Source organism: Bactrocera tryoni, unplaced genomic scaffold, assembly GCF_016617805.1.
Source record: "Bactrocera tryoni isolate S06 unplaced genomic scaffold, CSIRO_BtryS06_freeze2 scaffold_7, whole genome shotgun sequence".
Lineage (NCBI taxonomy): Eukaryota > Metazoa > Arthropoda > Insecta > Diptera > Tephritidae > Bactrocera > Bactrocera tryoni.
In genome coordinates, this window is record NW_024396366.1 from 14995119 (window position 1) to 15020902 (window position 25784).

The 25784-nt window shown below is 41.3% G+C and overlaps 2 protein-coding genes across 2 annotated transcripts in view; both read right to left on the bottom strand.

Annotated features, from left to right (window-relative positions):
* LOC120781455 (transcription initiation factor IIB) overlaps positions 1 to 25784 on the bottom strand; it is a 348751-nt gene that overhangs the window by 166118 nt on the left and 156849 nt on the right. The window lies entirely within an intron of this gene.
* LOC120781458 lies at positions 20611 to 24270 on the bottom strand. Its single transcript, XM_040113674.1, has 2 exons — positions 22638 to 24270; positions 20611 to 21847 (listed from the first exon to the last, which is right to left on the bottom strand). Exon 2 carries the CDS (start codon positions 21290 to 21292, stop codon positions 20783 to 20785), a length of 510 nt encoding a protein of 169 aa, XP_039969608.1. The 5' UTR covers positions 21293 to 21847; positions 22638 to 24270; the 3' UTR covers positions 20611 to 20782.

Below are 25784 nucleotides of genomic sequence, written 5' to 3' on the forward strand. Positions count from 1 at the left end.
CCGATTTCTGGCCGGGAATATATAGAAAACCGATGTTTGAAAATAAGAACACCCCTAATGTACATACATATATCCAAAATGAAAAGATTACTAAATTTTCTTTTCGCGGCTTCTTATCACTGCGAACCTATCTAGATATATACATACACATGTATATGCGGCGCAATTATAAAAATATATATATAATGGAGTATTATTTTGGATAATAATCGACACTGTTGTTTCATCTAAAAATTAAGAGTTTTTTTATTTAATTGATATCTATTTACACTATTTACATTATTTACATTTTTATTTACCTAAAAATTAAGAGAAACGGCATTTAATGTCAATTATTCCTCTATTTTATTTAAAGAGCATGTGCTTCTATCGTCTGCTCCTTTGTATACGCATTCTTATACCTTGTTATACATGTGGTGACCTCTATCGATTATATCTAAGTCTAGTTTTATAATGTACCTAGTGACATCTACTGTTAGTAGATGTACAATGAATGGAAAGAATATCCTTTTCATTACATATATATGTACATGCATAAAAACGAGTGGTAAAAACGGTCGGTTAATTCTCCTTTCGTGATTTTTTTTTTGAAATTACATATGTAGGGGAAGACGGGGTACATTTAACACTTTCATTTAAAAGTCCTTTATTTTCTACCAAATATAATATAATTTTAAATGAGTTACAGCTTTAAAAGCACCAGGGTTTGGATACTTAGTAATGAAGGTAAAAAGTTGGAAAAACACTCAAAGCTATTTTTTATTTGAAATTAAAAAGTAATACATAATTTGTCAAATGTCCCCCACTAAGGGGCACGTTTGACAAGCATATTTCCCGTGAAACTTTCTTTGTTTTTAATTTAATTTGGTTTTCATTTAAATAACAGCCCTATTCTGAAAAAAACTCTCAACTGAGTTGAGAGGAAAAATTTGAAAGATTTCGTGTGAGGCATATTTTGTGAGGCTATTCTTGCTCAAACCTCATAAGAAAAAAGCTTAAAAAAGTCACCACGTGAGGTAAAAAGATTTTTGCTGTCAAACAGCTAATTTAGTAAAAATAAACAAACAAAAACACAAATGGATAATAAAGATATGTATGCGTCTGTGCTTGAGGGTGAAGCAATCCCAATGTGGGTACAATCGATTGCGCCGATTGTGCCCTTGATCCCAAATTTCGAGTAAAATCTTTAAGAGAAAATTTATTTATTTATATTTATTTGTATTTATTTATCTTACCCCTTCTTTGTATCTGAAACATCCTACGCGCTTGAAGGGCAATAAATTTCACTGCCCTTAACATCCATAATTAATTTCGAAATAAAGTGCAGAGCTCTAGACACAGAGGACTGGCTCATAGAGAGCATATAACTATTACCAACGCATTTTTGGTAAGAGCCATGCCCGTAAAAATACAAACACGCCAGGAGACGCAGATCAAAAGATATACTCGACTTCTGCACATCATGCGCCACCAATTCACCTATAAGTACTTTACATAGCGATTTTGGGAATCGAAATGTATTTATAAATGTTATGTCTTGCATGGTAAAAGGATCGCTTTTGTCTCGTAAATCCTTCAAAATTTTCCTCCTACCCCCCGATTCCTCCTCCACAACAATTGCCGCATACACAAAGAACAGTACCTCCATGCTAGTTATAACACTCAAATATTTTTTAAAAAATGTCAAATATTGATGTAAAACAAAACAAACACAGATGTTTTGTATTATGATGGCTGCTTTCACACGTCACAGATATTTGTGATAATAGTGAGCATTTGAGCTTTTGAATTTTCGCCAGAATAAGGTGACCCTCACTATAGTGAGAAACATCACTGTAGTGAGGTTGGTGACTTTTGTGAGGGCATGAGAATAGGGCTGTAAAACTCATCTTTTATAGTTTGTTTCTGAATGTTTTATTAAAATAACAGTAAATGTATTCATAAAATAATACCACCATTTCTGGAAAAACATACATATCAACGACAATTATTTTGGGAAAAGAAGATAAAATTCAATATTTCAGACAATTTATTTAATGTATAAGCTTCCAAAGTTAACATCAAACAAATATTTAGCGCGGCAGCGAGAAGTTGAAGCAGGGTTATTAGGAGTCGGAAATTTAAACTCAATTTCGCTTCTAAGAGTTATAGATATGTCTTCCACAACTGGTTTTACAAAAACCAAGTTGTCTGGAGATAGTCTACGCAAATAATTTATGTTGAAGGTAGCATCGCAAAATACCTCTACAATTTCGCCAATGTAATAAAAAGGCTTCATACCATTTTCCCCAAAGTTTATCAAAACGTATTCTCCAACCTTTAAATTCTCATCATCCAATAACGAAAATTTTAGCAAACAATTATCTTTGTTGACACATTTCTCTGTGCTGTCTGATCTCAGACTGATAATACTTTCGTCAGATGATGTAAGGTTTTCATTTAATGAACGCTTATTTTGTTTTGATTTTTGTTTTTTTTTTTGATTTTTCTTGCTTTCTGTTGAAAATTTTAGAGAACGTTTGGAAAACTGAGTGATTCTCTTAGTTTGGAAATCCAAAGCTCGATTTTTTTCTGGTGAACTAGTGAGGATTCGCGAAGATCCACTTTTCTGTGTTATGTTTGGCGCCAAGCGCGCAATCACTATCCGTGAATATCTGTGAATTCAAAGGATAAATACCCGTAGCGCTGAAGCCTCTTAATATATTACTCGTAGTAAAAGCCATTTCAAATGGATGATTTTCCTACATCGTAAATGCTTATATGCTTTCCATGATGACTAGTCATAAAATCACTGAAGGACTTTTTGCAAAATTTTTTGAAAGGCCCGAATACTGAAACGTCTAGTGGTTGAAGACGGTGAGAGGTATGCGGTGGAAATGACAATAAAGTTATGCCGTTATCACGGCAATATATTATGCTTTCAAGACTACAATGTGAAGCGTGATTATCCAGTAAAATTAATATTGGTTGCTCTTTACAGCAGTTGCTGTTCTTTTGAATATGCTTCAGTACGTCTGTGAAAAGTTCGGCAACCATCCACCCAGATTTGGAGTTCAAAATGAGAGATCCTGGGAAACATCCGTGTGAAAACCTAACGTTTGCACGTATTCTTGGAAAAACATACACTGGCGGCAGATGGTTTCCACATGCATTCATTATGCCAACTATGGTCACCAAACTTCCGCGCTCTGCAGATACAACCTGTGCAACCGAACGTTGTCCTTTCGCAGCAAGGACCTATAATGAAAAAAGAAAATAAATCAGTGCAAATAAAACAAAGATTTATAGGTTTTTTGCCTTAGGAGTGTGCATGACAGTGGTTACGCCAGTTTCATCTAAATTGTATATGTCTTTAGGCTCAAAAGAATACTGTGCATATATCTGACTCAAGTTTTGGAAAAATTCTTCCACCGCTGCTTTTGTAAAACCCCTGAGCCTAGCCAAGCTTATTTTTTCAGGCTTTCGTAGTGTGGGGGATGGATTTCGCTTCAAAAAGCCGTAAAGCCAACTTTCTCCAGCTGCCTTGTTAGTTTCCTAAGCAGATGGACTTGGTATGTTATTAGCGGCAACAAATTCGTAAAAAAATCTTTTGAATATATCATACGGCAATCCATATGCAAAAAACGCACACTTCTTAGCATATTAGACTAATTGCTCCTCTTGAACTCTCGTTAGCGTTTGATGGCTTGTGTATTTAGAGTGATAAATTAAATTTTCACCACAGCTACTCTCATTTCCAGAATCTGAATCGTTCCTCAAAGGATCTAGTTTCTTCAATCGCATGATCAAAGTTGTTCTTTTCAATCCGTACTTTTCCGCTGCTGACGTAGCTGTTTCGCGTTGATGCTTTATGTCTGCAAGAGCTTTTTTCATATCATCCTCACTTATCTGACATCGGTTGGTCTTTTTCTTATAGTTGCGCACCATTGCTAAATTAATACTTAGTATTAGAAAACTCCTTAATTGTTTTAACATTACCAAATGTTAAATGGGGTACATTGGACATTTGTCAAATGTGCCCCTTCTACACAAGTCAAATGTGCCCCATTCCACTCACCGTCTGGTTTTTTTATATTTTGCAAATTCTATTACACTTCAGATAAACACACTATTTATTTTCATAGCAAACATAAACGGAGTAACCAATTTCGTAAGATGCTTTAAAAAATGTATTTTATTGTTTAAGAAAGACTTTACTTCCGATCTACCGAAAATTACAATTACGTTCCCGAAAATAGAAAAACACGTGTAACTCTATTACGCGTTGGAATATAATTTTGAAATTTTTTGACGCTTCGTTTAGTTCAATAATGGTGGTGGCCACGTTTTTACATTTTCAATAAAGCCCCAGTTAACGCCACAGAGACTGAAGTCAAATGGGCCCAGTGTCAAATGTATACAAAGATATATATGTACATATACACATGCGGGTGCATATAAAAATATACCATATATACTGAAAAATATACTCGATCGACATCGGGTACAAATCATATATAACAATAAACATAACATAAAACGTTTTATAACATACTTAAATATTTGTACATAAGTACTTATTGTCGCATATGTAGATACGCTCACTGCTTCAAAGTCCACATTGGCATATATTCCGCGATACCCTTTGGTTTTCGTCTAACAAAACCAAGCAGGATTGCGTAAAAAACCAAAGCGTAATACATATGTACATACATACCTGCATATGTACAAAGTGCAGTGATCTCTATTACGAGCGCTCGTTAGCACATAATAAATAAAATATCCACCTATAGGTATACCCTATAGGACATTTGAACATAAAGCATATATAAAAGAAATATACATAGAAAATCAAAATACATAAAATATTTCCGGTCGTTAATAAATAATTAAATCAAATTTAAGCGATTAATTATTTATTTCATTTGAAAACTCTTATTTACTTAAAAGAGTTCGCGATTATACATATTATCAAATACGTGAAGCGTTATTTTTATATCAATTTCGTTCAAAACTCTTATTTACTTAAAAGAGTTCTCGTCTAATCATATACATAAATACATATATATACGAAAATATTTTTAAAATCTCGGTTTATCAAGAAGCCATTAGTTTTATTTACTTGTTTGAAACTCTAACATACAAAAGAGTCTTCTATTCAACATCTTATATACGAAACTTTTTCTAAACAGCTACAAGTCTAGGTTTCATTTATTCTATACATCTTTTAAATGAGCTCAGATTCAAAGGAATCTAAAACAACTCAGTTGCTAAAAGTTCCATAGATGATTTCAGACGAAAAAAGTCCATGTACACTGGCTTAAGCTACACGCTCAAAGCAAGGTGCTACAAAACTAAAGAGGGGTAAAGATATTTCTTATACAAAATTCATTGCTGAGAAGTCATCTTCACCGATTCAAGACAATTCTGAATCGGTCTTAGAAATCAAAAAAGGTAATTTAGACAATTTCTGGACACGTCTCCTAGCGGCATATGATGAAATCGTAGAATCTGACGACTCAGATCTACCGAAAAATTTTAAATCCTCGGCATACACCAAGTATGAACACTGCCTAGACCAGTTCGAAGACACAAAGGCAATGATTTCTGATCAACTAAAACTATTAAGAGCAATTGCACCTACTCCACAACCGAGAGTAGAGCTGCCAAAAAGACAAGCCCAAGAGGTAAGTTCAGGCATTCACCTTAAAGTGCCAGTATGCGACACAGATATATTTCATGGTGGTTATGATCAGTGGCCGTCCTTCCGGGACATACTTACAGCTGTGTACATAAACCATTCTAAATTATCACAAGCGCAGAAATTGTATCACCTCAGATACAAAACCAAAGGTCAGGCAGGCGTAATAGTCAAACAGTTCGCTCTTAATGACGAACATTTTAATTTTGCTTGGGAAGCTCTAAAAGCACGTTACGAAAACGAGAGAATATTGGTCGACAAGCAAGCGACGATACTAATGAGTTTACCAAAAATTCAGAAAGAAACCAGTGAAGAATTCATAAAGCTTCAATCCACTGTTTGAAATTGTTTGCGGGTTTTATCGACACAGAATATTCCCACAGATAATTGGGACCCCATTCTGGTAAATTATAGGTTGTCAAGAAAGTCTTGAGGTATTTTCGCTAGTTGGTATTTACGCTAGAGCGCGTAGTGCTAGTGTTATTCGTCGCATCGGGTCATGCTATACCTTTTTGGAAAGCTCATTTCAGGCGCTAATGCGTGTTTGATTGATTGTCGTTTCGTTTAGGTCGTTCGTGAGTTATAGCGTCGCAAACATGGAGCAAAATAAAGAGAAAATACGGCGTATTTTACAGTACTACTACGATAAAGGCAAAAATGCATCTCAAGCCGCCAATAAAATTTGTGCAGTTTATGGACCCGATACAGTTTCCATTTCCACCGCACAACGATGGTTTCAACGTTTTCGTTCAGGTGTAGAAGAGGTCGAAGATGCGCCACGCTCCGGAAGGCCTGTCGTCGAAAATTGCGATAAAATCGCTGAATTGGTCGAAAAAGACCGGCATAGTAGCAGTCGTAGCTGGGCATGAGTCATCAAAAATTCATTTCAATTTCAATAAAAAAAAAAAAAATCAATAAAAATACCGCAAGACTTTTTTGACAACCCATTATATGCACAGCTGCATTACCAGAAATATCGTTACTTTTGTAGGAGCAGTCGCTCTCATCGCGAAGAAATTGCCCAAAGTGGCAGCAAATGAAAGAATTTCTTACTACCCAATAGGAAATTGCAGAAAGGATAGATAAAAAACTAGTCAGAACGAAAAACGTTCAAAACCACCTCAATAGAAGCTTCAATAGACCCCAAGCAAGAAGCCACAATAGTAATTTAAATAGACGCTTTTTTTAAGAATCAATCGTTCACATCAGAACAATATAAACAAACGTCATGCGAACTATGTAGAGAAGGTCACAACTCAAATCGTGCGAGAAATTAAAAAATATTAATATTAGCTTAAATATTGCTAAAGCAAATTTAATTGCGTTTACTGCCACAAAAGACATCATCCAATGTTACATATAACAAATTACTCCAGCTCACCCCCAAACAGCAGAAACGTAAAAAGAGCAACAGGTTTAGTTGCAACAAAAAATTCTGAAAACTGCCAAGAAGTACCATGCTGCTCAAAGGCATTAAAAACCCAAACGCTACATAGCAAAAATCATAGTAGGGTACTATTACCCACAGCAGGGAGGAGAACTGTTCAAACTCAAAGCCTTAATGGACTAAGGATCACAACGATCATTTATAGCATCTACGGCACAAAACAGGCTTCAGTTGCCAACAAAACTGACCAATTTTGAAATCTTGGGAATGGGCGCAAGAGTTGTTCAAAACTCAAATAAAATCTGCCCCATTACCCTCTTTTCCCCCAAAGCGGATAAGCGCATACAAGCTATTGTCTTACCGCAATTAACCAATATGTTACCAAGCTATCATATAAATAGCAAGCATTGGCAAAAGGTTTCACACCTAAAGCTAGCAGACCCAATCTGCAACACCCCCGCTCAAATAGGTCTTCTATTAGGCAGCGATCTCATACCACAGATAATACTCGAAGGTATTGAGAAAATCACAAATACACTTCTGGCGCAAAATACCATTTTCGGTTGGGTCCTAAGTGGACTAGTTGCGGAACCAGTCACAACAATGACAACTCAAGTTGAGGAAGTCTCAAACGAGTACCTCAATTCACAATTGAGAAAATTTTGGGAATTAGAAGAACTCCCCCGCCATATCTGTCACAACCCCGGAAGATCAGTATTGTGAGGACTTTTACAAAGCCACAACTACTAGATCAGAAAACGGTCGGTATGTCGTACGACTATAACTTAAGCAACAATTTCCTAACACACTCGCCTTAGGTCACTCTCGCACCTCTGCAATACAGCAGTTTCTAAGTATGGTAAGGAACCTACTTAAAAAAGGTGAACTCAAATCTGAATATGATGGTATATTAGAGGAATACCTCCATTTAGATCATATGGAGGAAGTAAATCCAGGGGAGAAAATTGTCAACGGCAAATACTACTCCTTTACCTGCCACATCACGCAGTAGTAAAGCCAGACAAAAATACAACAAAAGTAAGAGTTGTCTTTAATGCCTCGAAAACCACTAGTTCGGGAAATTCTCTAAATGATATCCTATTTACGGGACCCACACTCCGACCAGATTTAATGCTTTTGATATTAAATTGGCATATATTCAAATACGTATTCAATGGGGACTTTAAAAAAATGTATCGGCAAATAGTCGTACATAAAGACGACCAAGATTTTCAACGTATTGTGTTCCGAAGATCCCCCACCAGTCTTTTACGCGACTTCAAATCAAAAACAGTTACATTTGACGTTAACTGTGCACCATATTTAGCCATTTGAACACTCCACGAATTGGCAGACAACACAAAGTCAGAATTTCCTCTGGAAACTGAAATGGTGAAAACTTAAACGTATGTAGAAGATATTCTGTCTGGAAGTCACACCCTTCCACAAGCATACGAGGCCTTATTATAGGTAACAAAAGCCCTCAAATCCGCAGGGTTTCCATTGAAAAAGATTACGGCAAATCACCTAAATATACTCAAACATATTCCAAACGAAAATTTGTTGAACACTAATTTCCTTATATTCGATTAGGAAAGTACAACAAAAACTCTAGGCATCCAATAGAATGGGATATCGGACCAGTTCTCATACACGACTGAGTCCATATCCGCATTATCAGCCATCACAAAAAAACAGATTTTATCTTCGATGGCAAAACTTTTCGTAGCCGCAGGCTTTCGCCAATTATGATCCAAGCGAAAATCTTAATACAAGAATTATGGCTAGATGGAACCGACTGGGACGAACAAGTGAAACCTCTTCGCTTAGAAAAATGGTCCCAGTTCGCAAACAATTCAAATGATATTTCTCATAATAAAATTCATCGATGGGTAAATTACTCCCCCAATCACAAAGTCGAATTGCATGGCTTCTGTGATGCCTCAGAAAAGGCATACTGTGCTACTATCTATGAGCGCACGCAAAGTGACACCACGACCACAAGCCACTTATTAGTCACAAAAGCAAAGGTGGCACCTTTGAAAACTATAAGTCTCCCACGACTTGAGTTATGTGGCGCACTACTACTGTCAAAATTAGTAGCCATAGTGCAAATGCATTTAAACATAACAAAATGTAAACTATACATATAAGTGGTTTGATTTCGAAATTGTACTAGCCTGGTTGGAAAAACCACCACATGCATGGAAGACGTATATTTCTAACCGAACGTCTCAAACACTTGACCTAGTGGGATCAGCCACTTGGCGTCACGAAGCCAGGGCTGACATTCCTGCCTATCTAGGTACAAGAGGGTGCAAGCCACTGCACCTTGCCACCACCACCCCATGCGCAACATTATCGCACCAGAAGGTCGAAAAATCGCAACCTTTCACACATTATTGGATGATGCCGACATCATTGAACGATTTTCATAGTTTCCAAGAGCTGTCAGAGTAGTTGCTTATCTTCTTCTTCTTAATTGGCGTAGACACCGCTTCCGCGATTATAGCCGCGTTAACAACAGCGCGCCAGTCGTTTCTTCTTTTCGCTACGTGGCGCCTATTGGATATTCCAAGCGAAGCCATGTCCTTCTCTATTTGGTCCTTCCAACGGAGTGGATGTCTTCCTCTTCCTCTGCTTCCCCCGGCGGGTACTGCGCCGAATACTTTTAGAGCTGGAGTGTTTTCATCCCTCCGGACAACATGAGAATTTTCCTCACTTGCGTGAAGTTCTACACATGACTCCATCCTCCAGTAGTTGCTTATATGTACAAGTTTATCAAGCAACTCAAAGGCAAAGTCAAAGGATCATATAGTTTCCCATGTAACACAGTGACGCACCTAGAATTACAGAAGACAAAGGTCGCACTAATCGCATATATACAAGCGTGCTATTACAGCTGCGATATATCACTACTAAGAGCATCGAAGCCGATTGATAAAAAGAGCTCACTCTTAGTTTTAAACCCATTTCTGGACACGAAAGGTCTGCTTCGTGCCAATGGTCGGTTTGCTACTTCGAGCCTAATATACGATGAACGCCACCCTATTATATTTCCCGAGAGATCACCATGAGCCACATTATTCCTCAATTACATCCACATGGTAATGCTACATGCCGGACATCGCCTCATGCAACATATCGTACGCCAGGAGTATTATATCCCCCGTCTTAAGCTGCAAATCAAGAAGTGCATCTTCACGTGCAAGATTTGCACTATGCACAAGCAGAAGATGCGAACGCAGATTATGGCAGCACTTCCACCTGAACGCTGCAATTTCGCTCTGCCTTTCACCACAACAGGTGTTGATTTTGCTTTCCAGGTAAGGGCGTTCATGTTAAGGTCTCCCACTCTCATGAAAGGCTATATGGCTGCCTTTGTATGTTTCACGACAAAGGCAGTACATCTTGAGCTATGTAGTAATCTGACGACGGAGGCTTTTCTCGCTGCATTCGCTCGTTTCGTCGCTTGACGTGGCTACCCTTTCAAAAATCATGAGCGATAATGGCAAAACCTTTATTGGAGCTCAACGAGCCACAGAAAAGCAATTTATGGATTCTTTAAAACAAGTGTCACCCGATATCGTACAAAAGTACGCCCCCCAAGGTATCAATTGGCAATTTATACCCCCAAGCGTTCCTCATATGGGCGGTTTATGGGAATCAGCTGTAAAAAGCTTCAAATCCCATTTCAAACGGGTAGCTGGAAATTATAAATTCAATTACGAAGAGTTCACGACGTTATTAAATCGAATTGAAGCCATTCTCAATTCACGGCCACACACGGTACTTTCGCAATACCCCTCAAACTTCACCGCCTTAACTCCAGGGCATTTTATAAAAGGAGCACCCATCCTGGCCATTCCTGAGCCTGGCGTGGAGTCGCTATACCTATTAAATCGATGGGAACGAATTAAAATTCTCCATCATAATTTCAGCCGCCGATAGAAGGACGAGTACATAAAGGATCTTCACAAATGATACCGTTGGAAGACTCCTGAACAGGCGCCTAAACTTGGAGACTGTGTCCTCATTCATGGTGATTGTCTACCACCTACCGAGTGGCGGCTTGGCCGCATAGAAAGGCTACATTATGGCCCCGACGGTCACATACGTATCGTGGATCTTCGAACGCAAAACGGAACACTAACTAGACCGCTCGTGAAGCTGTGCTTTTTACCAATCACTGACGACCGCGAATCCGAAAACCGAAAATACCAAACCGCGATATAATAAAATTACTAAATTTAACAATAATACGAGAGATACGCCAATATCGACCGTCAAAAAATAACAAACCGTCAAAAACAACAAAGAAAACTAACAAAAAATGGTCGATCAATACGACGACCCATTCGTGCCACATATCGTGGCACGATTGCTCATATCAACTTATCTGACAGATATGTATAATTAACCATCTCCTTTACCACAGATTACCATGGATGTAGATACGCTAGTCGCAAAGACGCCAACCGCTCGGGCGGCAACCAATGTGCCACGCAACGGGCCTGCACCAGTGCCCCGAACGGTAGTTGCAAAAGCATTGGCTGCTGCACCGGCAACCATGCCAGCAACCGTACCGGCAACAACGCCGGCACCTGTACCGTGTACCGCGCATGCAGCGGTACCTGCAGCCGCACCTCGTGGTGGCACCCAACCATCACCGACCACAGCGAGGACTTCGGAGACCCGTCGGATAAGGTGCCCCATCTGTCGACGCCCATATCGTCTGCACCATTGTGGAATATTTAGGGGTATGCGACCTTTGCAACGGCAGCAAGTTGCCCAGGCCCACGAGCATTGCCTCAACTGCCTGTCACACACTCATGCTACTCCAGAGTGTGAGTCACGGGGGCTGTGCCAAATGTGTCACCGGCCGCATCATACGCTGCTACATCGCAGCTCGTCACGCGAAGTGAACCGGCCACCCAACCATCGCGGCCGCATATCCCGACTTTCACCCGCTATCGTGTCATACACCAGCGGAGTGGAACCTCGTTGCGGCGTCGACAGACTGGGCCATCGCCGCGTCGATCCACGGGTCTGAGCAGCGTTGTTGCAACGCTGCAACAGCTGCAGCGCCTTTGAGGCTAAACATTCGCCTAGGGGGGCCGGGATGGCTAAATGAGCACTTGACCCCCCTCTTAATATAATATAACCCCACACATACACACCATACTCAACACATCATCTTTTCATCCCACACTACACACACCATACTCAACCCATCATCTTTTCATCCCACACTACGCACACCAACTCAACTCATCATCATCTACACCACACCTTTCACACCACACACGAGGACAATCAACAAAAGGGACTGGCGGACGGCGCCCAGCCCTCTTTCTTATTCGATCCGTGCGCTTATAAGTACCAGGCAGTCCACCATTCTCCCGCATTATCCCGCTCCCGGGTAAGTGCCGCGAGTTTTTATAATCCTCTTTTCTAGATAGCATTAACCTTTGTGTCAGATTTTATTAATCCTCCTTTAACTTACATATAATTCAATAGTTATGAAAATAATAGGCTTAAAAATTCGACACATAAGTTCTTCGATACAGCGCGTTCACCAATTGGTGTATGTGTGTATACTACTGTGTGTATACTACTGCTACCAGGTGTGTTTTGATGGCCTATACTAACAATTATGCCCGATCCACTGTACAAGGTTTTTACGGCGCATACATTCTAAAGCACTCCCTGGCCACCACAGAGCTGTCTTCCCCTGCGGAACTGTCTGTAGGCCTTCCTTCGCTGAGCAGATATTATATATATACATATATGTATGTCTTGTCTATGATCTGCCGTTTCGATAAAATTTTCGAAGTGCATGCAGAAAAGAGATTCAATATGCTTGAATTTTTACAGATTGCTTCTTAACCAGCCGTGGCCAGATAAAAACTGCGCAAGGTAAAAGTTCACACCAGCACAATCCCGCGGAAGCAGATCTCTAATATTGGGTATCAGAAGGTGGGTCCACCTTCCCTTCGTTGAGGTAATCCATCTTTTCTGCCATTGCCAGAGATTCTTTTTATAAATTTTTGCCATTGCTTTGTATTTGCTAGATGTTTTGTTAGCCGTCATGGCTCGGACTGTAGCAGATAACAAAATTGACTTCGCGTAAAGAATAATCGAACTACTGTCACTTGTCAGCAGCTTTATCACAAGTTGTCTGGGGCTCCGCATATTGAGCATTATTCTAGCGATTGCCGACACCGACCTCTCCACTTTGATGTCTGTAGCAATTAGATCCCGCTTGAATTAAAGTTTGTGATCGCGGATTACTCCAAAACATTTGAAATGTGGGTTCGGTTTTATAGTATGCCCTTCTATACAAATCTCAATTGCTTCAACTCTCTCGCTTACAAATAATTGTTTCAAATACTTTTCCAGAGCTTTATCACCTTTGAGGAGAAGAACGAAGTGTTATCGCTTCCAACATTTGGGAAAGGTTCTTTCCTTCAGGCAGCTGGTGTATGCGTTTTTAATCAGAACTGGCTTTCCTTCAATAATAAGCATAGTAACTAAGTAGGATATTCCATCCAGGCCAGGTGCTTCCTTCTTCATTAATGTTGCAGTAATGAAGGGAGCCTGAAATGCAGTCTCACAGCTCCCTTATACCGAGTTGTCGACGAGTGCTCAGAGAACAGGAGTGAAAGGGGGGTAGAAAATCGTTTGGCTGTCTGTTGTGATTCCAGCTACTCGACGTCGAAACTTTCTTATGTTTGTTGACATGCGTTTTTTGCTACACAGGGGCGGGTGTGTATCTTGGCTTTGACAGAATAGTGGACTTCGTAGCGTATTCTCGTCTAAAATACTGGAGACGTGTCTTCCGTCTATCACAACATGGTCGATTTGGCCGGTGGCTTTTCGATCCGGAGACAGCCAGGTAGCTTGATGAGTTTCCTATTCTGGACACTTAAAATGGAGGGAGATATATGCTCGCTTCTATTTTCTTCATTACAAATCGGTAGGCTTTTCCCCAAGAGTCGTTTACTATCTCTCAAATAAGCTGGTTAAATAATTTTTTTCTTTTGGCTATGGCTTTATGGAGTTCTTTTCGTTTTTCCAAAAGTGTATAAGGAGTTCCGCGATGTCTCTAGCTAATTGTTGTCTACGTCGAAACTTGAGACATTCAGCTTTCAGTTGAGCAATTTTTTCAGACCACCAGTATGGTAGCCTTGTTTCCTTCATCGTTTCTTAATGCTCGTGTTTTATGAGGTTCCGAGCGTCCCCTTGTGGACCTTCTTTTATTTGGCTTATAGCATATTCGTGCATTTCTGTATTACATACTTTTGTTTTCCAAAATTTTATTATAATATACTTTTAGGTTTAGACATACCAGAGTATTGCTTATACCGTACGTTGATTTCGAAAATTATAGCTTGATGTTTGCGGTATTTATAAATGTCCGAAACTTCCCCGAGCACACGAAAGTAAAATCAATATACCATGACGCTTTTCCTCTCATAAATGTGGCTTGTATCCGTTATTAGGAAGTACATAACTAAAGATTTGCAAATGATGATAGTAAGGGTGTACCTCTAGCATTTGTGATCATATTTCTCCATTCAACCGCCCATTTATTAAAAGGGTGATGGGGAGATGCTACACTGACAGGTACTTGTGTTTGTTTCCTTTTACCACTGTCGTTCCGTCTCTTACTCCTCGAAGTCTCATTTCCAAGCCTTGTCTTTGCTTGCATCGCAATCATAAATCACGTCAAAGCTTGGGACGTGGTTTTCCTCCGTTCACAGGGGTTTGTTTTAGTAGGTCGCTTAGAGGCAGCTACCTCATACAGTGTGATTAACCATGCCATGATGGCCCTCTTGGCTTGGTGGATACATAGTCTCTTTCAGAGAGCTGCAACGATCACAATTTCTTCAATCATACCCGATCATTGACTCGGATTTTTTGTGACGCAAAACTTTGTTTCAACAAAAATGAATGATCGTAAGAGAGCGTGCTCAAAGGCAACATTCAGTTCCAATCACTCTTGCTTGTTTCGTAATGATTTTGTTCGATCGAACGCCTTGTGTGAGTAGCAAAGAATGTTTGAGAATGTTGCTTGCATTCAGCTCGATCACAATCATACCGTTTGGTCATACAGGGTGGTTCGATTCAACCCGATCTACTTATTTTGTCATAAGCCGAAACTCGTGTGCACTTGCTAAAAAGTTGAGTTGCAGTTTGATCTCAATAATCGGTGGCGTAAATAATAATAATAACAATTATCTATATATTATTCTAAGACAAGGCGCTTATTTCCAGAGATCTACAAAACGTACAGAGACAAATAATACATCAAATTAAAGTGTGCGATCTGAAACTTTGCACAAATTTTACAGATTTTAAATTCATTGAACCACTTTTGATATATTTACGTTTAAAGTTCTTAAATTTTTACATTAAGCTAATATAAGCAGCGCTTCTACAGAAAAGAGCATATATGTAAGAGAATGAATAATTACAAATGTTTCTGTCATTTGCTTTCGTTACACACTTACCCACATACGCGAAGGCGCAAGTGCGAAATCTAACAACATCAATGTTGTCTGCTCGGCAGTGGTCGGCATTTCATAGCAAAATTTTGCAAACTAACTTCACACGTACGCTTACGCTCTATCGATCAATCGTTGTCGAGCCAGCAACGAATTAACTTCACGCAAAACTATAGCGCAAAACGAAATATGCCCTGCGAGAAATATTTTATGATTCTAAATGCCTTTGGTGCCATGCAATGCCTCTTATGTTCCAAGTCTTTTAAAGGTAATAGGGAATATATCCTTAAAAGACATTTTGTTAATTTTCATTATACTCTTAATTATTTATAAAATTTGCTTAATTTTAGTTCCAATTTCTCACTGGGCTACTTTTTTTTCGTGCTCACCAATACAGTGACAAATCCTCTCATGCCAACCACTGCTGCTTGGTAGCAAAATGACAATAAGCATAGATAACTTGATACGAGACTCTTTGGTTCGAGAGAGAGCTGTCAAAACTCGTATTTTTTATCACATTTGCCAATGATGCCACTGCTGAAAAATATTAACTTGGGTATTTAATAAATTATACAAAACACTAAATTAAACACTTTGAAAATGCATACATACATATATATGTAAATGCTAAAATGCAAAATCATTAATTAATTTACATAAACATTTATTTTGCCAAAATATGTTCGCACAGTTTCATTTCACACTAATTTCGTCAAGTAATTATAGCGCTGCTTTTCTGGCATCCCGCCTTTTTCACTATCTGCTGGTTGACGGCACCCTGATTGTGTTTTCTTGCCAGCTCAGAAAACAGATCAGCTGCAAGCGAGAGAGTAAGAAAAGAGATTCTAATCAAGTTATCTATGACAATAAGAGAATGACGAATATTACAAATTACAAATGTTTGCTTTGGCATGTGCACTGGTACATACATACATATGCATGCGCTAAGGCGCTATCTACGATTTAACATGCGCTCTCTTCTATGTTGCACGAATATGTATGTACGAGCTAAGGAACACTGCGCTTTGACATACGCACTCTACTTTGTTTTGTATTCACACATAACTTACAAACATATGTATGTATATACATATATATGGGCGAAGATGCAAGTGCAAAATCTAACAGAAATATTGTTGTCTGCGTTATTTTGATTAGAAGTGTTATTGCGTTAGGTAAGCTTTGAGTCAGTTCAGTTTTCTTCCAAAAGTCAAGGCGGCTATTACCAGCGAATACATACATACATACTACATCGAATTTCAGTTCAGATTCAGATTAATTATTAAAAATAAAATGCCAAACCAAAGGCGAATTAGACGAAAAAGGAGTTTAACAGGTCGAAGAGAAGAGGTGAATGTTATAGATAAAAAAGGAATTTTTAATTGTTAATGTATGTATGTATATGAATTGACCTGTTTTATTAGAGCCGTAGTCATGCAGGATCTATGGCAAGTTATTTCAAAGCTGCCTAAACTCCGTAGTTCTTCCGGAGTATAGTTCGCTTGGGGGTTTGACTAATATATGTTTACACTGTAAAGCAAAACATTTCGGAAGTGAAAAGGTACCTGTACTTTTCATTGTTTTATATTCGTAATATATGTATATACATACTCATTGTCTTAATATTTGGTTGAAATTGTTACTAGGTAAGAAATGGCTTTACGACATGTTGTCATGGCGGAAAACTTAAAGTTAGAATTACGTGTACCTGAGTTTTTGAAAGCTGTGTTAGAAAATGATTTGAGCTCTTGGCGGGGACACTATTTGGAGAATATTCGGCAGCTAAATAGTTCGTTTGCTTTTGCATCATTCGAAGCGAAAATTGCGGAGCCTACAGGGCGCGGACCATATTGCTTCCAAATACATGGATCAATATATCATAGGGTAGGTCCATTGCATGCAGATCATCCTTCAGAATCCTCCTACGCCTAGCTGTTTATTCTTGACACGGATCAAGCAACTGATATAAGGGCACAACATAATTCAAACTGCGATAGGTATTTGCTGAGAGAAATCCACGAAATGCTTTCAAATATTAACCCCTTGGCAAATGAGTATAAGCATATGGCGCAGGTTGAACGCGAAGAGGAACAGAGGGCCAGAGAAGAAAATCGCAATGCTCGCCGAATTAGCATGCTACTTTTGCTTAGATCGATTATTACGTGATATTCACCAAAATGAAATACCTTTTGGTGGAAAGGTTATTTTATTAGGTCGAAAATCAATATACCAGAAGAGATAATTTTGCTAAATGAAAATTTAGTGGATTGGGTATTTCAGCCTCAGTCTGGTGTTATTAGTCAAAACCATTTGAAGGATCGGGCAATTTTGTGTCCAAAAAATGATCACTGTACGATAATAAATAGTGAAATAGTAAATATGTTGCCCGGTGAAGAAAGGGTATATTATAGCGTGGATACTGTCGTTTCTGAAGATCCTCAAGAGCATGTCGGATTCCCTACAGAATTTCTAAACTCCCTTAATTTCAGTGGAGTAGCGCCTCATGAGTTAAGGCTTAAGGTTGGAACAGTTGTGATGTTAATCCGCAATCTTAATATATATGAAGGGTTGGTCAATGGGACTCGCTTGATAGTAAAAGCACTACATTGTAATTGTTTGGAGTTCGCAATTTTAACCGGTGAATCACAAGGGAAACAAATTTTATTGCCCCGTATAAATTTACAGCCAGCGAATCAAACTTCCTTTTATTTTAAAGCGTCGCCAATTTCAATAATTGTAGCATTCGCAATAACAATAAACAAATCTCAAGGGCAGACTCTAGCAAGAGTTGGTGTTTTCCTCAAGGAGGATTGTTTTACGCATGGCCAGCTGTATGTCGCATTGAGTCGAGTACGATCTTCTCAAGATATCAAAGTTAAGACTTACGACCAAAATAAAACCACTACGAATGTAGTTTTCCATGAAGTACTTGAATAAATTGAGTTTTTATAAAAATTTTTTTTTTTTACTTTTTTCATTTTAAATAACGGAGTCCCCCGATTATCGGGGGTTATTACTAGTAATTATTAAATAGCAACGGCAAAAACTTAAAGCAATCCCAAAGTTTAAAAACTGTCACACCGCTGGACAAAACTGAGGTCATTGAAAAATGCGCTAATTGGATTACAGAAGACTGTCGGCCATTTTCAGCTGTGCGCGGTTCTGGGTTTGTTAAGCTAGTAAAGTTGTAATCGGGTTGCGTCCATAGCTGAGGTATGCTCAGCCGCTCCAGGGTCAGCCTTGGGACCCACAAACCCTTAGCAAAGAAAGGAGTTTACTCTCGTTAAGATGTATCCACACAATTGTATTGTTGAAGCTGGCACGGTGATGTATACGGCGGTGATGAAAACGAGTGAAATTAGCGTGCCAGGCGTTGACGCTTGTTGAAGCTGGAACGGTGATGTATACGGCGGTGATGAAAACGAGCGAAATTGACGAGCCAGGCGTTGACGCTTGGTGAATATCGGGTAGTGTTTTCCGGGCTCCTCTGCGAAGGAGAGATAAAGTTAGGAACGAACTGTATTCGTTGACCTCCGGCTAGCAACTGAATCGGCACTGTACTTACATGCGAGTCGTCTGTTAGTCGCGTTAGTTTGGTAACGGTGTACTACGGTGTGCAAACAGCGGTACTGACGCTGTTCGAGGCAGCGCAGCTGTGACTCACAACGCAACTACGGTCGAGCCTTTGCGCGTACCGATATCACACGAAAACTAACAAAACGGCAGAGTCATTGCGAGCACTGGTGTTACACCGATTTGGTGTAATACCTTTTCAACACAACGCCTGCGAAAACTGCCTAATTCGATTGTTTCACCCCCCTGGAGCAGCTTTGGTCAGCGTAGTGAGGTAAATTGTGTGCATAGCTTTGGTCAATGCAGTGAGGTGAAGATATTTCTAGTATGGTGGAAAGCACTATGTTGAGGTATGGTAAGGATAAATGATGTACAGTGTTGGAGTAAATTATTGTAAGGTGGTAAAATCCACGTTACAGTCCCGCCCTTACTTCGGACAGCGATACTTCGCTGGGTACAGGTGAAAGGAGTGGTTTCGACCTCCCACGATGGTTTGGCTGGAGGCTGGCTCGCTGTCTTGGTTTGCATGTGCCGTGGACGGGAAGCGGGTGTTCAGATCTTTATTTAAAAGCAATTTCTTAACCTGTGGTACAAGGTGTCTTATGTCTTATGATTATGAGTACTTAAAACTAGTAACACAAATTTTAATTTCTGGCTTTGTGTATTTAGTCGTACAAATGTACAACGCATCTCTCCTTGCCGTATCGGCTGGCTGTCGTGTCATTATCAGCCCTTCCAGGAACCCTGGAATTTCGCTCGCTGGTGTTACCTCTTCATGCGATGTGATAGGCGGTACTGATCGTACGCTGGTCTCGGCAATGTGAGGTTGTGTCGCCGTCGTGGCTGTTTACGCCTTTTAATGAGGCGGTGTCATCTTCGTGCATTCGTTTACCCCGATAGTCGCTGCTGTTGCTGGTGTCTCGTGCGCATTCCTTACGAGTTGCTTATTAATGCTGGCTTCGGCCGTGACGGTACTCGTTGCAGTGCCTCGCTGGACGAGTCGGATTGAAGCTGCAGCCGTGACTTCGCTTCGATCTGCTGAGAGCGTCACCTGAGCATTTGTTTTGACTACGGGGTGTGTCGAGGTTTGGGCGGCACGCAGCCCTGTCGTAGCACAGGCTTCGCGATTTGCTTCACATGCAGCTAGGAGTCGTCTGGTGGTTGACATTTTATGCGCGTTTGTGCTGAGCGGCGTTTGTCGGGGCAATGCTTCCAGTTTTGTTGGTTTTATGACCGGCCGCGGTTGCTGGTTGCTGACGCTGTGCTCCTGGGGCTGCTTGGATGCCCTCGGGCGAGTTCGGGCAGCTGACCCGGTGGCGTCTACGTTGATTGCGTGCAATTGATGCACCTCGGTTGCATTCGTGTTGACACGAGGTCGTGCTTCCGGTGGTGGACGAAAAGTCTGTGGCTTTGTAGGCTCATCTGGTGGCTGTGGTTGGCGCTTGGTATGGCGGTCCGATGCGTATGGCATTCCGCTGACTACGTGTTTCATTTCGTTTATCTGGAAAGAGATGAGCAAACGGACGTTTCGATTAGTGTTGGCAACGTCTACTGTTGCGTTACATTAGTAATAAGTGGCTCGGAGCTGGAGTCCGTAAGCTCGGAAGAGAGCGCGCCAGCAGTTACTTGAGTTTAGTATTCGGTTGGCAACTGCTTTAGATCTTGCAGAGGCACATGGATGGTACGCCCGCCTGGTGCGCTAGGATTCACGAGTTCGACTGTGTTAGTCGACTTGAATTTTCTGACGATATATGGGCCAGAATATTTCGGAGCAAGCTTCTGTGCAAAGCTGTTTACTGCGGAAGAGAGCGGATGATCTCTTTTGAGTACTTTCTCGCCGATAAGCGGCTTCCATGGTCGTCTGCGCAAATCGTAGCATTTCTTCTGGCGTTTTGCTGCAGTAGACAAGTTGCGAGAAATTTCTTGCCAAAGCTCGGTGAGTGTCAGCACGGTGGTGGCTTCTTCGTCAGGCACATTCCCTTCTTTACGGATTTGTTTCGGTGTAGCTGGTGTGTACCCGAAGTTTATTTCAGCTGCTGATGTTTTTGTCGAGTCGTGTTGTGATGTATTTATTGCGGAAGCTATTTCGGCTAGTTGGTGGTCCCAGCTTCGATGATCGGCCTTTGCTCGTTGTGCAATCATAGTTTTCACGATTCTGTTTGTGCGATCGTTTGGGTTCTCGTGTGGAGCGTAAATGGCGGTGAAACAATGTTTGATTCCGTGGCTCTCCAGGAAATGTGTAAGCGGCTTGCCGGTGAATTACTTCCCGTTGTCGGTAAGGAATATGTCAGGGCAACCAAACCGGTATATCACGCGCTCTCGTAGCGCCTTTATAACACTGGCGGTGGTTGCATTCCGGACTGGTATGAGCTCCACCCACTTGGAAAACTTATCCGTGAGCACTAACAAGCATGTGTTGCCATTTGTTGAACGTGGTAGTGGAACCGAACCCTTAGCAAAAATATTTACTTTTTGTAGTAGATGTATCCACACCCCTTATGTGGACAGCCAGACCAGCTTATATTTATATGGCGAGCCAGGTGGAATCGATTGGATTTGGTGTGCCAGGCGTTGGTTCTTGTTGAAGTCGGCACGGTAATTGCGGTAAAGTGGTGTTCCTTCTATCTTCTGGTGAGGAGTAGTCACTCCCAGACACGGCGTTGACTGTACGGTACAGTGCAGTATATTCTCGATCCCCTGCGAAGGAGAAATTATAAACAAAAATGAATATGTCAACCGAACGCGTTGACCTACGGTTAGCAACTCCTCGAGAACTATTCCTTTTCTCTCGTCCGTACTTACATGCAAGTCGCCTGTTAATCGCGTTATTTCAGTTAACGGTGCACTATGGTGTGCAAGCAGTGGTACTGACGCCGTTCGAGGCGGGGCAGCTAGTGTGCAGGCTGCGGTAGTGACGCTGTTCGAGGCAGCGCAGCTGTGACTGATATATTAACGGTGCACTGGTGTGCAAGCTGCGGTAGTGACGCTGCTCGAGGCAGCGCAGCTGTGATATCGCTGTATCGCAAACCAACTGAGACTACGGTCCAGCCATTGCGCGCACTGATATCACACCGAGTTGGTGTGATATCGTTTCGACGCAACGCCTGCGAAAACTAACACATCGATTAAGTTATAAGGCAGAGTCATTGCGAGCACTGGTATTTCAACGCAACGCCTGCGAAAACTAACTACTTCGATTGTTTCCCCCCTTGGAGCAGAGCCATTGCATGCACTGATAACACACCGATTGGTGTGTTACCTTTTTAATGCAATGCCTGCGAAGACTAACAACATCAACTAGGTCATAAGGCAGAGCCATTGCGAGCACTGATATAACACCGAGGTGTAATACCTTTTCAACGCAATGACTGCGAATCCTAACAAAATACCCAATTCTACTGTATATAAGGCAGAGCCATTGCGAGCACAGGTATCGCACCGAAGGGTAATACCTTTACCAAAATACCCAACTAACTACTTCACTTACCACTGCCTATTGCTGCTTGCTGCTGTGTGACCGTCCTGGCTGGCGAGTTGGAAGAAATGATCGCATTTGGTGTGAAGTGCTTGCTTATATAAAAGCATAGTGCAGCTTTGGTCAGCGTAGTGAGGTAAATTGTGTGCGTAGCTTTGGTCAATGCAGTGAGGTGAAGTTTAGTAAGTGTAGGATATTTCTAGTATAGCCGGTTGCATTCCGGACTGGCATGAGCTCCACCCACTTGGAGAACTTATCCGTGAGCACTAACAAGCATATGTTGCCATTTGTTGAACGTGGTAGTGGACCTACAAAGTCTGCCGTTACAACTTCCCACGGTCGCGAGCATTGCATGGTGACAATCATCCCGGCAGGTCGGCGCTGGTCTACCTTATATTCGGCACATTGTTGGCATCGACGAACATATGTATCTGAGTGCATCCCTATGCATCCCAGGCCAATAATGACCTTCTTGTGTGCGTTTGAGTGTTTTGTGTACACCCATGTGACCGCCGGTACTAGCGTCGTGATTTTCTCTCAGGACTTCGAGTCGACGGGGCTCTGGTACGCATAGTTTCCAGCATGGAGTCCAGGATAGCTTATTGCGCGGGGCGACGTCATCGATAAGTTGGTAAGCGGGATATTTCTTCAGTTGATCGTGTACCTGACGCGTACGTCTTTCATACCATCTATCCAGTTGATCATGGACGGCACGCAAAAGCTTCGCATCGCCTTCTTGGTCTTTCAGTGGGCATCTGGATAGCGCATCGGTGACTACGTTGAGGGTACCTTTGCGATACTCTATTTCGAAGTCAAACTGCTGTTGCTCTAGTGCCCACGTTGCAAGTCTTCCGGATGGGTTCTGCAGGGTGTGAAGCCATTTAAGTGAATGATGGTCGGTGATTACTTCTTGCATCGCTGGGTTGCGTGGATAATATCTCTGCTTTAGTGGACGGTCGCGTTTAAGGCGAATTATGTGTTCGATGGCTGTGCTGGGGTCGGTGATCGTCGAGAATACTGCGCGTTTTCAGTGAGGAGAGTATTCAATTTGTGATTCTCCTTTTCTGTAAGATGTTGCCTTTCGGTTAGCATAGTAAGGTGATCGGTAGGTGCCAGTGTGCTTAGGCGTGCAGCGGTTAGGGGTTGCCCATCGATGGTGATAGTTAGGCCTCGCTTCCTTAAGAAATTCACTCCTAAGATGACATGTTCCGAAAGCGTCGGTAGAGCTGATACAAGTAGGTGCGTAGACTTGTGACCCAGCTCTATAGTAACAGGATACATTTTCGTTCTAGGTTTATGCATATGTCTGGTTAGCTAGCTGAATGCGACGGGTCTGGCGTGTGGCTTTAATTTGGTGTTTATGTAGATGACGTTGAAGTTCTTTACCGATATATGTGAGCGAAGTTCCGGTGTCCACCAGAGCTTCTATCTGCATGCCTGCGATAGTAATGGGCAAAAAATAACGGCCATCTTGTTTCCCTTCTGGGTACGGAATCGTTGCCTTGAGTGCTATTGTACTGGGTTTGGACGGAGTAACTCGCACTTTCGCTTGTGTAGGACAATTGCAGTCTCGCGACATGATTACGTCGCGTCCACAGCGAGAGCAAAATATTCGCTGACGGTTGCGAAATTGGTGCCTTCGGTGTCCCGGCTGTTTACATCGCCAACAAACTTTCTCGCGGCAATACTTAGTACTTACGTCAAACAGTGATTGGTGTTTCTTGCTTGCCTGGCCTCCTCGCTTTTTAACAATTCTAATTCTTCGGTTAGCTCGAGTAGTTCGTCTTCGCTGTTGAAGTCGCTTCGTCGGACGTATAAGCGATATTCCACCCTTAGACCGTCGTATATACGTTCGGTGTGATCTTCATCGGGAAGTATCGGGTGCTGGCGAATAAGCGTTTGGATGGTCAACACATAATCTTTTGCTTCCTCTCTGGGTAATTGCTTGCGCTGATGGATGGTTTCTTCCAGATGTGCGAGGTGTCGTTTCGGTAAAAAAAACCGTTCAGCCTCGCAACGAAAGTCAACCCACGTTTTTATGACATTGCGTTTTATAGGAAACCATTGCAGCGCTTTATCATGCAAAATTTCCGGCATAGTAGCAAGAAGCTGGTTCTTTGCTATAGAGTAGCATTCGGCTAGTTCCTCGCATCGCTCTAGGAAGTCGTGTAAATTTTCGCGACCGCTGTAGCGTATGTCCCATCGCCGCACGGAGTTTATAACCTCCAGATCTGGCAATTTTGCAGCCGATGTGATGTCATCACGTGTTGCTATTACTTTACTCGGGTTTCTTACCGTGGTGGTTGGAACAAGTATGGTGGCATTACTTCCTCTTTCATTTCCCTTTCTAAAGCTTTCACTAGGTCCTCCGTGGATTTACTGTGGCGCTTTGCACGGATGCAGGCGCTCAGCTCGCTACGGAGATCTGCTACGGTGCGCTCTTCGACAGCGATGTGGTGTCGTCTGCACTCGGTGACCAATCGTTCCTTTTTTAACCAATAAATCCAACTAGTCGTGTCTGTCTCAAGCGTTAGAGTCTTATGCGCTGAAGTACTGCGATGCTTATGATTGTGTAGGGGGTGTGGCGAACCTGATTAATGAGCGTTGGTGACCGTTTCATATTTTTCACTGTCACTCACAAAGTCAAGTCCCTGCTCGGGCGCCCTTTGTAATGGGGTTTCGTCCATAGCTGAGGTATCACACCGAATACCTTTTCAACACAATGCCTGCGAGGCCTAACAAAATACCCAACTCTAATCGCGTGCACTGGTAACTCACCGAATGGTGTGCTACCTTTTCAACGCAATATCTACAAAAACTAATTACTTCACTTACCACTGCTTATTGCATCATTTCTAGTTTGTGTTTTTTGTGTTTCCGAAAGAAAAGCACGTGGATAATGTTTCGTGCATTTATTGTCAGACATACAAACCGAAGTGGGATTGTGGTGCCCACAAGGTCCATGTACCATATTGGTTTTCATCACTTCTTATAATACCGAATCTTTCTCTGCGTCAGGAATTTCCGCAGAAATGATTTCTTTAATTTGACCTGGTGTAACCACCATCCACTATCCAAAGAAGAATGTGTACGTTATGTCAAATTGGAAGAATGTAGCATTCTATTGGTGAAAGAATTTTTTAAATCGGCCCAGTACTT

What these genes read in the sequence shown, in the direction of transcription:
- LOC120781458 (XM_040113674.1), bottom strand. Translation starts at nt 21,292, where the DNA reads ATGATTGCACAACGAGCAAAGGCCGATCATCGAAGCTGGGACCACCAA.